Raw genomic sequence first — 13,249 nt, 5'->3', positions numbered from 1 at the left:
GAAAACACTATTTTTGAATGTTCTCTGAACGTTAAAAATGTCCAGTTTTTCAAATGTTTAAAAAGAGTCTTTTCTTGGTTATGCGAATGTTAAGGGAACATTCAATTAAATTTTTTTGCAAACATTATGGGAATGTTAGTTTTGAATGTTCTCAGAACATAGCATTTAAAAATCGAACCTCCAACTAAAATAATTCAGAAAAAGCTATAGAGCTAGATAGTGTTTTTGTGCTAACCTTTTGAGAACATTATTAAAGACCAGATAACTCTAAGCAAACAGTTATTAATATTAGGCTAATTTGTATGTCCTCTCATAATATTTCTCTCTCTTAGTCATAATTCCTACAATTAATAATCACATGTTCAGTTTCACTCTGTCCACACCATTCACACAACCCTTGGATGTTTAGATATTAGATGAAGCGTTTTATTTAGACCGTATGCTCCAATCTTAATCTTGAGATTCTAATACTTATACCTCTCCCAACTTTTCCTTGTATTGAAAATAATTTTAATTATTTAAATTATTCAATAATTTAAATGTCACCCTTTGATTTCATTAATCCAATCTGTTGCCATTTTAGTAGCATTTTTTTGTATTTTTTTTTATCTCTGTCATATGGAATTTCAATTTCTGCCATTTCTTCTTTCACTGTTAGCTGGGATCTAGATTGTAAGACTAGACAGACAAAACATAAGAAACAGCATCACATCCAGTTGAATTAATAAATGGAAGGAAATACCGGTAGGCTTCTCTTACCAAACTAATTTTGAATTCTAACCCTGTGAAGCAATACTAGAATTAAAGCAATCGAATTAGATTATTATTTATTCAAAGTTATAATTTCTGAAATCAAACACTAATATACAGGACAAACATAATAATTTAAGTGAAAACCATAGAAAACACTTTTAAAGTGTTATTAGGTAAATTACGTTTAGCGGGTTTTCGTTCTTTGTGATATTTTAGTGTTGTGTTTGTCAAGTTATCATAATGTAGTGTAGTACCGTGTGGCATTTAAATTAATAATGTATATTCATTTAAATGAATAGTGTATTTTACATTTTTTAACGAAAGTTCAAATTAAAATGACGAAGAAACAGCGAGCCGTCAACATTCCGCCTTAAACAGGACCTCAGATGAGGAGCTCTATATATCGCCTGCTTGAAATTATACGAATATTTGTATAAAGCTTGAACAATAATAAACATGCATATTTCCCAATATATATATAAATAAGATTTATTATTTCATCTGAACGATTATCACATCGTATAAACAAGTATTACCAAAATTATCTATCTAACAGTAACGTTACCTATTTACGCGACGCGGCGCGGTCAGGACCTGAAAACATGGGATCGAAGAAGCATCGTAGGACTAGGAGCCGATCGCGGTCTTGCTCGCAAGAAAGATCCCGCAGACATGTCCGTTCGCCAGAGGACAGACAAAGTCGGAACCGCTCTCCTGTGAAGGGTTCTGGCAGACGAGGGCGGTCTGAAAGCGGCGGCTCCAGGAGCAGCGGAGGTTCTGCAGGCCCGAGCCGACACAGAGGCAGGGAGTCCGGCCACTCCAGCGACTCTGACCGCGATCATAGAGACAGAAGAGCACGATCACACGGAAGATCAAAAGACAGAGACAGGTACTTAAAAACATAGACACAAATAATCAAACTATTCTGTAGGAATTTCAGTTTGTCTGTAAGGAGGGGTGTAAAAAAAAAACAGTGTAAAAAGGTTCAATGATATCAAACCGTACAGTACTATAACGAGTGGAAAGACGTAACGTTAGCTAATAATGTAACGTAATAGGCAAGCCAATGCGAGTTTATTTATATAATGTTAGCACGTTTCATTCACCGTGGTAATTCAAGTGCTTTTAAAAGGAAAAAGTAATAATACAAAGGCAAAAAAAATAAAAAAAAATACAATAGCTATAAAGTAACGTAAATAAGTAAAAAAATAAAAATAAATTAGTTAAAATTGTATACTTAAAAGGAATATGAGGGATAATAGAAACTAAATATTTTCCAAATAATATTTTAGACATTTATAATAATAATTTTTAACAGTGTAAATTGAGTCTGTAACTTGTAATATACTTTTCTTTTTCATTGTGATGTATATCTGAGTGAAATGGCTTATTGAATATGGACTTAATTTAGTCTATCGGTTGATTTGATGGTTGTGGTTTGCTATTGGTGGATAAACATCATCAGAGATGCCGATGCAAGAGAGAAGGGACGTTACTTTGATTAAAGATTATGAGGCCACATGAATTATAAAACAAATAATGATGTGCAGTGAGCACTGAGAAATTATTTATAATAAATAGTGAATTTTGATTTCATGGCGACTTTATAATGGGGGTCCTTCATACAAGGATGATCATATCCAAAAAATGTAAAACTCCTGATTGTGATTGCAAGTGTTCTAACTGTTTTTTTATTATTATTTATTGTTTTAGCTCTTCAGGTGATAATCACAATGACCATAAGAAACATAAGATGAAGATGAAACACAAGGATGAAAAGGGCAGCAGGAGGAGGAGAAGCTCGTCGCGCTCCAGCACAGACTCCAGCGTGGAGCGCGAACGAGAGAGGAGGAGACGACAGAGCAGGAGTCCCAGCCGGGAGAGAGGGAGGAGAAAGAGTAAAGAGAGGGAACAAGACAGACGTAGACGCTCGGAATCCAGATCCTCGAGTTCCTCTTGCTCCTCCGTCGACTCCGATCAGGGGGGGAAGACGGCACAGGGTGCATCCAATGCCAAAGAAGAGACCAAGAAAAAGAAGGAGATGATGAAAGCGCTGGAGACCCCAGAGGAGAAGAGAGCCAGGCGTCTGGCCAAGAAAGAGGCCAAAGAGAGGAAGAAGAGAGAGAAGATGGGCTGGAGTGAAGAGTACATGGGCTACACCAACGCCGACAATCCGTTTGGAGACAACAACCTGCTCGGCACCTTCAAATGGCAGAAGGTGAGGGAGATGCTTGATAGCTGAGGGTGGAAATGTGACCTTTTGATCACGTTACGGCGAAACAAAACAATATTTACCTCAAAACATGTCATGATACGATTCAGGGGCCTGTGATAGATATATCAATTATGATATTATGCGCTAGGACTGGTTATTGACAGAAATTTCACAATTTGATTCAATTTCGATTCACAAGCTTGTGATTCGATACCTATTATTTTGGATATTTCAGGTACATAGCAAATTTTCTTAAAAGAAAAAAAACTGCTGTGAACTAGTTGGTACTACATTACTATAATAATAAAAGTTAAAATTGACTGATTTGTGTACAAACACTTAAAAGAAGGACATTTTTATATAAGGTTATAATACTAACTTTATAATTACACAATTTCGTTTTGACTCCAATTCGTCTTTTTAAATATAAACTTTTAAATGGTGATTGTCATCATAACTCTTTGCTTGATCTGAGGAGGCAACAGCGATCTGTTACGCCACATTAAAGAGCACCAAAACGGTATTGTTAGAATTTTTACATAAAATTGACAGAATTTGAAATCTGAGACTTCGTTTCATATCAAATTTAAAAAGCTTATTGCGAGTTATTGGATTGGAGGCGAGCTACAATGTTCTGTTCATTCATCAACTAAAAACAGCATAGACTAAAATATCGATTCTTGGGATTTAAGAATTAAAACCATTTCATAAAAATGAGAATCAATATTTTTTTACCGCATATTATGTGCCTATTTTACACAGCCAGCATTTTTTACTCACAAATGCAACCAGAATGTAACATTAAACATTTAATTGAACTCCTCTCTGAAAATCCTGCAAATCCCATCCCATCTATAACAAAAAATACAGTTAAACAAAAATAATTATGTAGAAAAAATCTAATAACTAATGAGTTTATCAGTCATCTATTGATGACAGCTCATCATTGACTTGTGTAAGGAAAACAATTAAGACAGTCTCAAATGTATATTGATTGATCCATAATATTGTTAGTCATTTGATTGGTGCATAGATTGATATCGATGGACCGTTACACCCCTAAATGCATCTTGATATTGCAGTGATGTTGCTTGAGAAAGTCTTGTTAGGACTAAAGAAATCAAGTTCATTTTTCTGCTGTGTGTGTGTGTGTGTGTGTGTGTTTTCAGGCTCTGGAGAAGAAAGGCATCGGGCACTTGTCAGAAAAAAATCTGAAGGAGAGAAATAAACACATCCAGGAGGAAAACCGCAGGGAACTACAGAAGGTGACTACAGAACACTGACATGCTATAGAATTGGGAATTTTATAGGAGATTTTAGTTTCTAAATTGAATTAAGACAAACTACAGAATTTAGATAAATGTATATATACTTGAAAAGTATTTTTAGTTAACATGACTGGAGGCACCATAAACAAATGTGTGATCATATTTTAAAATAGTTTAATTAGACAAAATCAAATATAAAATAATGTTCAAAAGGTCAGTAGTTCATTAATTTTCATATATAATGTGACATAGGGTTGTGCTGATAGACGATAGTATCGTGTATCGACGATAGTCAGAGATATCGCTGCTGGCAGATGCCTTTGACGATATCAATACGATAATTTGCTTGTTTTCCCATTAATGTATTAAATCATTATTATTATTATGAAGCTAGTATTATTAAATTAATTAGGAACTACATTTAATTAATTTGCCTTGCCTAAATTCATAACGACATCACCACACAACCACACTTGCGACATCACCGACACGCACGTATGAGGACTCCTCAAAGAAAATGTTTTAAAACAGACTAAAAAAACTACATCCCACAACAACATTTTATTGCAAGGTCCATTCACACATTGTCAAGAGTGCTTGTTTTAACAGACGCATCATTCTTATACAGAGCCAAGATGAAGACGGCATCGTTGTTCGTCAGTATTTTGTTTCCAGCACATTAACAATACATTTAATGACACTAATAACACTAAAAACAATACAATTACAAAATATTAATGATAATAATAATAATATCAATAAAATTATATTATGCCTTGGCCTAATAAAAGTCTTTAGTTCACGAACGTAGCACAACATCTGTGAAAATCAAAAGCAACTTCAAACACTTGTTTAACAAAGAAATATTCTTCAAATTTGTTCACTGTCATTAATGTAAGTCCACAAGAGAAATATTAAGCCAGTAAATTAAGATAGTTGCTATAGGCTACCGTTATATCCACCGTCGTCTCTGAGAGAACGCGCCGTTAATGCAGCGAAAGCTCAGTCCGTTTCTGCTTTCACTTTCAGGGAATGAGCGCGTTTACATGCACGTTATTAACTCGATTATGCTGAATAAACTGACAATGCGTGTGGTCATGTAAACGCATTAACCCGTTTTCCTTTATCAGAGTCAAGTCAAGTCAAGTATATTTGTATAGCGCTTTTCACAATACAGATTGTATCAAAGCAGCTTCACAATATTAAATTAAAATAATACAACAAAGTTTGTTTCAAGAGGAATTTATTGATTGATAAAATTAAATTAAATATCCCCAACATATCCCCAACATAGCAAGCCAAAGAGCAAGCAGAGTCAAGTCATAAGTTTAAATATAACCGATTGACTTTTAGATTTTTGCCTCTGATTTCTCCCGGCATTTAAAACACATTAACCCGCGTTATTTGGGCTTATTGAAGTGCGGTGCGCATATGTGAAGTGCATCCAGACAGAGAGAGCACTGGTAGGAGGACATATATCACAAACTCCAACTCTTTCTTGACCCAAGAAATGATTAAAACGTGTTCTCATCTCGTGCAGAAGTACAGTCAAAATGCTGCATCTGTAACGGCATGAGAGGATAATGTGTCCGTAAATTTCCCGCTGACATGTTGAAATACTCCGAGTCAGATACAAGAATGATTAAGATCTTTTTTTACCTCACTATACCGGGAAATAACCTGATTTAGCCTATTAATAAACACTCCACCTTTGCTAGCAAAATAGAAAAAAAATTCTCATATATAAAACGAAGTAATAAAACAAGCAAATTGATGAGTAAATAAGCAAGTTAATAATCAAATAAGTAAGCCCCGCCCCCCTCACGATAATATCGTGTATCGCCGATCTCACAGGCTGACGATAGGACGATATGAAAATGGAGCATATCGCCCAACACTGTAATGTGACAACATATCAGTGTTATTTTTTTATTAATATGTTTTAATTAGTTTTTATTTTTATATTTTCTTAAAGTAGTTTAGTATTTTGTTGTGTGTTTAGTTTGTCATTTTAATTAGTTTTAGATTTTTTTTAAATATCTAAATAGTTTTGTATTCATTTTTATTTCAGTTTTAGTTATTTTAGTCTATCAAGTTAAATTGAATGGAAATTAGAAATGTTGTTTTGGCAACTAAAGTTACATTTTTTACAAATATTTATTTAATTTTAGTTAGTTTATTTTATTTCAAGTAACTAAAACTAAAACAGTAAAATAAAAAAAACTTCAGTCAACTATAATAACCCTGCAACATTTGAATCAAACTTTCATGACATTCATAACTATTGATTAATTTCCCTAATTAAATGTTCTCATAATAAATTGTACTGTATTTTTGTACTACTTTTATGTCTATATGTGCATCCAGATTGCTAAAATGAAATAAATGTTTGAGACTTGTGTGTTCAGGTGAAGCAGCTGCGCCTGGAGCGAGAGCGGGAGAAATCCATGCGGGAGCAGGAGCTGGAGATGCTGCAGAGGGAGAAAGAGGCGGAACATTTCAAGACATGGGCGGAACAGGAGGACAACTTTCATCTGCACCAGGCCAAACTGAGGTCACACTCTTCAGATGGCTGATCTATTTATACATGTGATTGGATCATTTGTAATGTGTTTCTGTGATGTGATGCAGGTCTAAGATTCGTATCCGTGACGGCCGAGCGAAACCCATCGACCTGTTGGCGAAATACATCAGCGCTGAAGATGATGATCTGTCGGTGGAGATGCATGAGCCGTACACCTTCCTCAACGGACTCACAGCCACAGACATGGAGGACCTGCTGGAGGACATCAAGGTGTGTGTGAGAGAGAGAAACAATCGTTTAACACTTGATTGGTTCAGACATTACATTAAAATGTAAAGTAACCGTACTTCTTGCATAACTTCCATGGTGATTTTGGTCATGGTCGTAGTTTTACCCGCTGTGTTACTGGCTGCAGGTGTACATGGAGCTGGAACAGGGCAAGAACGTGGATTTCTGGAGGGACATGACCACCATTACTGAGGACGAAATCAGCAAACTCCGCAAAATGGAGACGTCAGGGAAAGGGCCAGGTGATGTGATGACCTTCGCTATCATATTTACATCCTGTTTACTTTACAGTTGACTCATTTCAGAGAACCCTGGACCACAAAACCAGTCACATGTCACACGGGTATATTTGTGGCAACAGCCAACAATGGCTTTTGTATGGGTCAAAAATGAATGATTTTTCTTTTATGCCAAAAATCATAAGGATATTAAGTAAAGATCATGTTCCATGAAGATATTTTGTAAATTTCCTACCGTAAATATATAATACATTTATATTTGTGAGTGAATGCAGCACAATCGCGAACATAAATGGACAACTTTAAAGGAGATTTTCCTAATGTTTCGATTTTTTTGCATCCTCAGATTCCAGATTTTCAAATAGTTGTATCTCGGCCAAATATTGTCCAAATAAATGTTCACTATGTTAGTAACTGTAATTTATGCTTTTTTTTTTCAAGATTGTATTTACACTACTATTCAAATTTTTTTATTAAATTGATCAAAAGTAGCAATAAAGCAATAAATAAAACATTTATAATGTTACAAAAGATTTCTATTTCAAATAAATGCTGTTCTTTTGACCTTTCTATTCATCAAAGAATCCTGAAGAAAAAGTATCAAGGTTAACTTTCCACAAAAATATTAAGCAGCACAACTGTTTTAAACATTGATAATAATCTGAAATATTTCTTGAGCATCAAATCCTCCTATTAGAATGATTTCTGAAGGATCATGTGACACTGAAGACTGGAGTAATGATGCTGAAAATTCAACTTTGATCACAGGAATAAATTACATTTTCTATTCAAATAGAAAAGGTATTTTAAATTATAATAATATTTAACAACATTACAGTATTTTTGATCAAATAAATGCAGCCTTGGTGAGCAAAAGAGACTTATTTAAAAACCAATCCAAAACTTTTGAATTATAGTGTATACATTTTTTTTATTGTATTATAGATTATTCATTATTTATTTGTCATTATTATTACAGTTTTTCATACAGTAGTGGACAAATATTTTTAACGACCCTGCAAGTTCGATTAAACGATTATTATTTTAATAACACTAAACTGACTAAATTATTTAGCAAAAAAGGGGTTAACTACAACTACAGGTTTTATTTTACTATGCAAAAACAAAAAGCTCACAGGCAAAAGCATATGTTGACTACAACAATCAGTTATTAATATTCATTGGTTCAGTGTTCATAATCACTTTGAATGTCAGGCTGGCCAAAAATGGTCACGTTTCATATCACAAATAAAATGATTGACTCCAAGCACAACTAAGCAATATGCTTACAAAATCTTGAACACTTTTTTAATAATATTTGAATAAAGTGTGAAGATGTAAATTTTCCCACTATTGGCCACTATCTACAGTTCTCTCTAAATAACTGCAGTGAACTCATTTGAAATCTACAAATTCACGTAACTGTGCAAATGAAATTATATTATATAATAGTTTTCTACAACACTTCTCATCATTTAGGTCATTTAGTAATGAAAGTCATCCATCTCTGATTTGGGTTTTTGATTCAGGTGACCGGCGTGAGGGCATAAACACATCTGTCAGCACAGATGTGCAGAGCGTGTTTAAAGGGAAGACTTACAGTCAGCTTCAGGCTCTTTATATGAACATCGAGAGTAAGATCCAGGCCGGAGGCTCCAACCTGGACATCGGCTACTGGGAGAGTCTCCTGCAGCAGGTGCGGGTCTACATGGCACGGGCCAGGTGCGTATCCCAGCAGAACTGTCCTGGGGCCTTTAGAGGTTTTTAGCATTCAGCAATGTTTTATAATAAGGGCCTGTGTGTGTTTGTGAAGGCTGAGAGAGCGCCATCAGGACGTCCTGCGGCAGAAGCTGTATAAACTCAAGCAGGAACAGGGTGTGGAGAGTGAACCGCTTTTCCCCATCATCAAAGAGGAGCCGGAGAATGAGCGGCCCATGTGAGTGATTTCATTTCTACCTGAACGTTCAGACTTACAAGTGCTATTTTTTTTAAGGAGACATTTGGGTTGAAAATTCTAAATAGCTATGCTTCCAAGATGGAAAAAAATTTGTTAAAGGAACCGTATGTAAGAAATGTATTTCAATTAATCATAAAATGGCCCTGATATGTCACTAGACATTAAGAAATCATGTTCATTTCAAATACTTATATCACTGACAACAGTAGTCCGGCCAGGATATTGTCATTTAAAGGTGAAGTTGCAGCCCTCAACTGATGTTGATGTTGTCATGTTGTGTTTTGGCCTGAAGCTCCACCCTCCACCTATCTACCAATCACGAAGTCAGTAGTGTTTCGGCATCCGGGTTGCCATCTCTGCTCTAGTTACCACAGCTGCAGCTACAAACGTGTCGGGTAAAAAATGTCTAACATTATGAAAGCTAAAAGACCTCGTTATGAATCCGAAATACATTGTGACAAAGTCCGAAAAAAAAACGTACTGTGTAGGACTCGTCACTTGCCATTGGAAGTTCCTTGTAGCAGCCGACGTTCCTGCTGGATCCTGCAGCCTAACTGGCAACCTGGAGTCAGGGGGGAGGGGAGGGGATACACTGCTCTACAGTAATTTGAAAGTGATTGCAGTACCAGTTTTGGCCACAATCTTACATACGGTTCCTTTAAATTGGAACCTGCTGAATTAAATATGCAACAGAAAGGCCATGTGACTATGTAGTATGTATGCTATGTTGTCATTCTGCACACTGTTTCACATATAATTCAAAAAAATAATTAGCATTATACAATATATACTAAAGCTGCATGATTAATTGTGAAAAGATCACAATCTCTTATTCCTAAATGACAATGTTAAACCTTTGACGAGTGCGATCACAGAGAACATTCAGATCTGGGTTCTGATCCAGAGAGAGCAGATGTCATGTACAGATATGAAACAGCTTCACACACAGTCTTTTCAACCACACAGTGTCATTATTTCTGTGTTACAAATATTCATCTTATAACAGAAGTGCTGGGATTAAAGTTTATATTTCACATATAAACACGTATGTCTATGATAGTGAATCTAGCATTTAAAATAACCGTTACACCAGTAGGTGGCGACAAGTGACTTAAAATAATAATGATAGTTTCAATCTAATCACAACCGACTGGAAAATTCAATAAAATTGAATCTGAATGTTATTTTTAGACTAATTTGAACTGGAGAAAAATACTATATAACTGTATTTTTTAAGATGGAAATAAACTGGACTCAATCTGATGAATTAAACATTCAACTTTGTGAGGTCACAACTAAGTAGTTTACTACAATTTTAAATGATTATTGTTGCATTCTGAATTCTATTTAATTTATTATAATTTTTTTAATGGTATGCATTATACATTATGTACTTCTTACTAGCAGTATGCTAATATTCCTGGGTTTCCATGATGATAGAAAACCTGGAAATATCAGGGAATTTGTATTATAATTATTAAATTTGGGCCTGAAAATATCATGGATACAATTATCTAGTTACTAGTTCTAAAATATGTCAACCTGAAATTGCACTATAAAATGCTTTATATATATAAATATGATCTAATCACAAATAAAATAAAGTATATTTAAAAAAAAGTCAGAAAAATTCAATAAAACGTTTGATTTGTCCATTCTGTTACCCAGAAGCCCCAGAGAGGCGGAGTCTGCAGATGAAGAAGCGGGCAGCTCTCGGCAAGGTGCCAACTTGGAGAAAGAGGAGGGGAGACAGACCAAGAGGAAGGATGGAGAAGAGGGTGAGCGGTCAGGAAGAAGCAGTCCTGAGGAGAAGAAGGGAGATGGAGAGGAGGGAGAGAAAGATGAAGCCGCAGAGTCTGTGTTAACAGAGGAGGATCTGATCCAGCAGAGTCAGGCTGAGTACGACTCCGGCCGCTACAGTCCCACGCTCCTTCAGCCCTCCGAGTTACCGCTGGACACACACATCATGAAGGTGGAGGAGGACCTGCAGAGACTCCTGCTGGCCCGGAGACAGCTGCAGGTGACGGGTGCGTATCGCATCATAGACTATTACACACACCACATGCTTAAACGGTTCACTGCCAGAATTGTTTCAGGAAAAAAAAGTCAAATGTGAACGTTTAAAGTTGAAAATAAGCATGCACTTACAGTGTTTGAAAGAATTTATGATCAGTGTATAGAACATTATTTAATTTTTTTCAATTGGCTTCCTATTCTATCTCCCCACTGTTTTTTGTTGTTGTTGCTTTTTCCAACAAAAAAAGGGCAAAAAAATAAAATAAATGTTTCCTGCACACTGGCAACGAATGAAATTGCATGTAATTTCAACTTCTGCCACTGGGAGGCGCATTATGTCACACCCCACCCCGCCTCTGTACAGGCCACTTTGAATTTGTGAGGGTGGTAAAAATATATGTAGAAAATTGTTTACATTTTATTTGAGGTTACAAACCGCAGAAAAGCAGGAAATAGACCCAGGGAGACACTTAATGAGTTTCACTAATGAGATGATGGTTACAGAACATGTTTTACTTGATATCTTCAGGTTGTCATCCCAAAGTATCATGCATGGCTCTCACTTGTCAAGCAGGTTCGGTTGAGCTTCTGTTTATGTTATGTTATGTAAATATTCTGTTTAAATGTGAACAAAAGCGTAAATTCAATCTGAAAAATCAACCCTTGAGTTATTTTGTAGACCTGTAATTACAGAAAATGAATCACCATGTGTCAGCCAATTGAAATTAAGAATTTAACAGTCTTGTAGTATAAGGAACAGTAAAGATCTTTACCTGATAGGATAGCATTAAACTAGCTTATTAAGAGTTCACATTTCCCTCCTGTTAAGATTGATAGTAAAACGTTTGTCTTTTTCTTGAACAGGTGATGCAAATGAAAGTGCGGAGGATGCATTTGTGCGTCGCGCTAAAGAGGGAATGAGCGGCGACGAGGCCCAGTTCAGTGTGGAAATGCCTTTGACTGGAAAAATGTACCTGTGGGCCGACAAATACCGCCCGCGAAAGCCCCGCTTCTTCAACCGCGTTCACACCGGCTTCGAGTGGAACAAATACAACCAGACCCATTACGACTTCGACAACCCGCCGCCCAAGATCGTCCAGGGCTACAAGTTCAACATCTTCTACCCCGACCTCATCGACAAACGCTCAACTCCACAGTACTTCCTCGAGCCCTCAAGCGACAACAAAGACTTCGGAATTCTGCGCTTCCACGCCGGACCGCCGTACGAGGACATCGCCTTCAAGATCGTGAACCGTGAATGGGAGTATTCCCATCGCCATGGCTTCCGCTGCCAGTTCGCTAATGGGATCTTTCAGCTGTGGTTCCACTTTAAGCGGTACCGCTACAGACGGTGAAGAGGAGGATCTGCTAGCGTTTGAGTTAGATAAGCCAAGTGTTGATTATAGAGAACACTGAACGTTTATTTTCAAATGCTGTAAAATTGGTGTAAATCTAAAAATACAAGTACAAACTCTGTGTATTGATGCCACAAACATCCCCCTGTTAGTGGAAAAACTGGTTTTCAATGGGATAGGACCTAAATACGTGTACTTGACCTTGACATTTTCTGTTTTGCAAGCACTTTGCTTGCATTTGATTCCTTTTTAAAACATGTTAATTGTTTGTACCTTAAAATTGTTATTCTTTTTCTATTTGTCTTTGAGATGATTCATTAAAGGTTGTTTGCTAACTTTTTTTTGTGCTCATTTTTTATTCATTTGTTTTTCATTGGCAAAAGGCATTTTACAGCATTTCAGGTACAAAAATTTTATTAAAAGTAAAAAATATTGTTAGCATCTAAAACAAGTTTCTGCTGTACATTCATTAATAATCATATAATGAATGTACAGCAGAAACTTGTTTTTATATATTTTATCTATATATAATATATACATTTTAATTTGATTTATTATATATAAAAACAAGTTTCTGCTGTACATTCATTATATATTCATTGAAAACATGTAACATGAGCTACATTAAACTTTG

The 13,249-nt window shown here is 35.9% G+C and overlaps 1 protein-coding gene across 1 annotated transcript; it reads left to right on the top strand.

The window, feature by feature from the left end:
* The first annotated feature begins 1,334 nt into the window (after positions 1-1,334).
* cactin lies at positions 1,335-12,950 on the top strand. The gene is made up of 10 exons (XM_082173033.1): positions 1,335-1,642; positions 2,467-2,971; positions 4,138-4,233; positions 6,645-6,790; positions 6,868-7,030; positions 7,176-7,290; positions 8,817-9,009; positions 9,101-9,223; positions 10,913-11,271; positions 12,125-12,950. The coding sequence occupies exons 1-10, from the start codon at positions 1,356-1,358 to the stop codon at positions 12,613-12,615; spliced, it is 2,478 nt and encodes an 825-aa protein (XP_082029159.1). The 5' UTR covers positions 1,335-1,355; the 3' UTR covers positions 12,616-12,950.
* The last annotated feature ends 299 nt before the right edge of the window (positions 12,951-13,249 follow it).

The sequence above is a fragment of the Leuciscus leuciscus genome (genome assembly GCF_965113295.1).
Source record: "Leuciscus leuciscus genome assembly, chromosome: 6".
Classification (NCBI taxonomy): Eukaryota; Metazoa; Chordata; class Actinopteri; order Cypriniformes; family Leuciscidae; genus Leuciscus; species Leuciscus leuciscus.
Note: the sequence above shows the minus strand (reverse complement) of the source record. Positions and strands in the feature narration are given on the sequence as shown.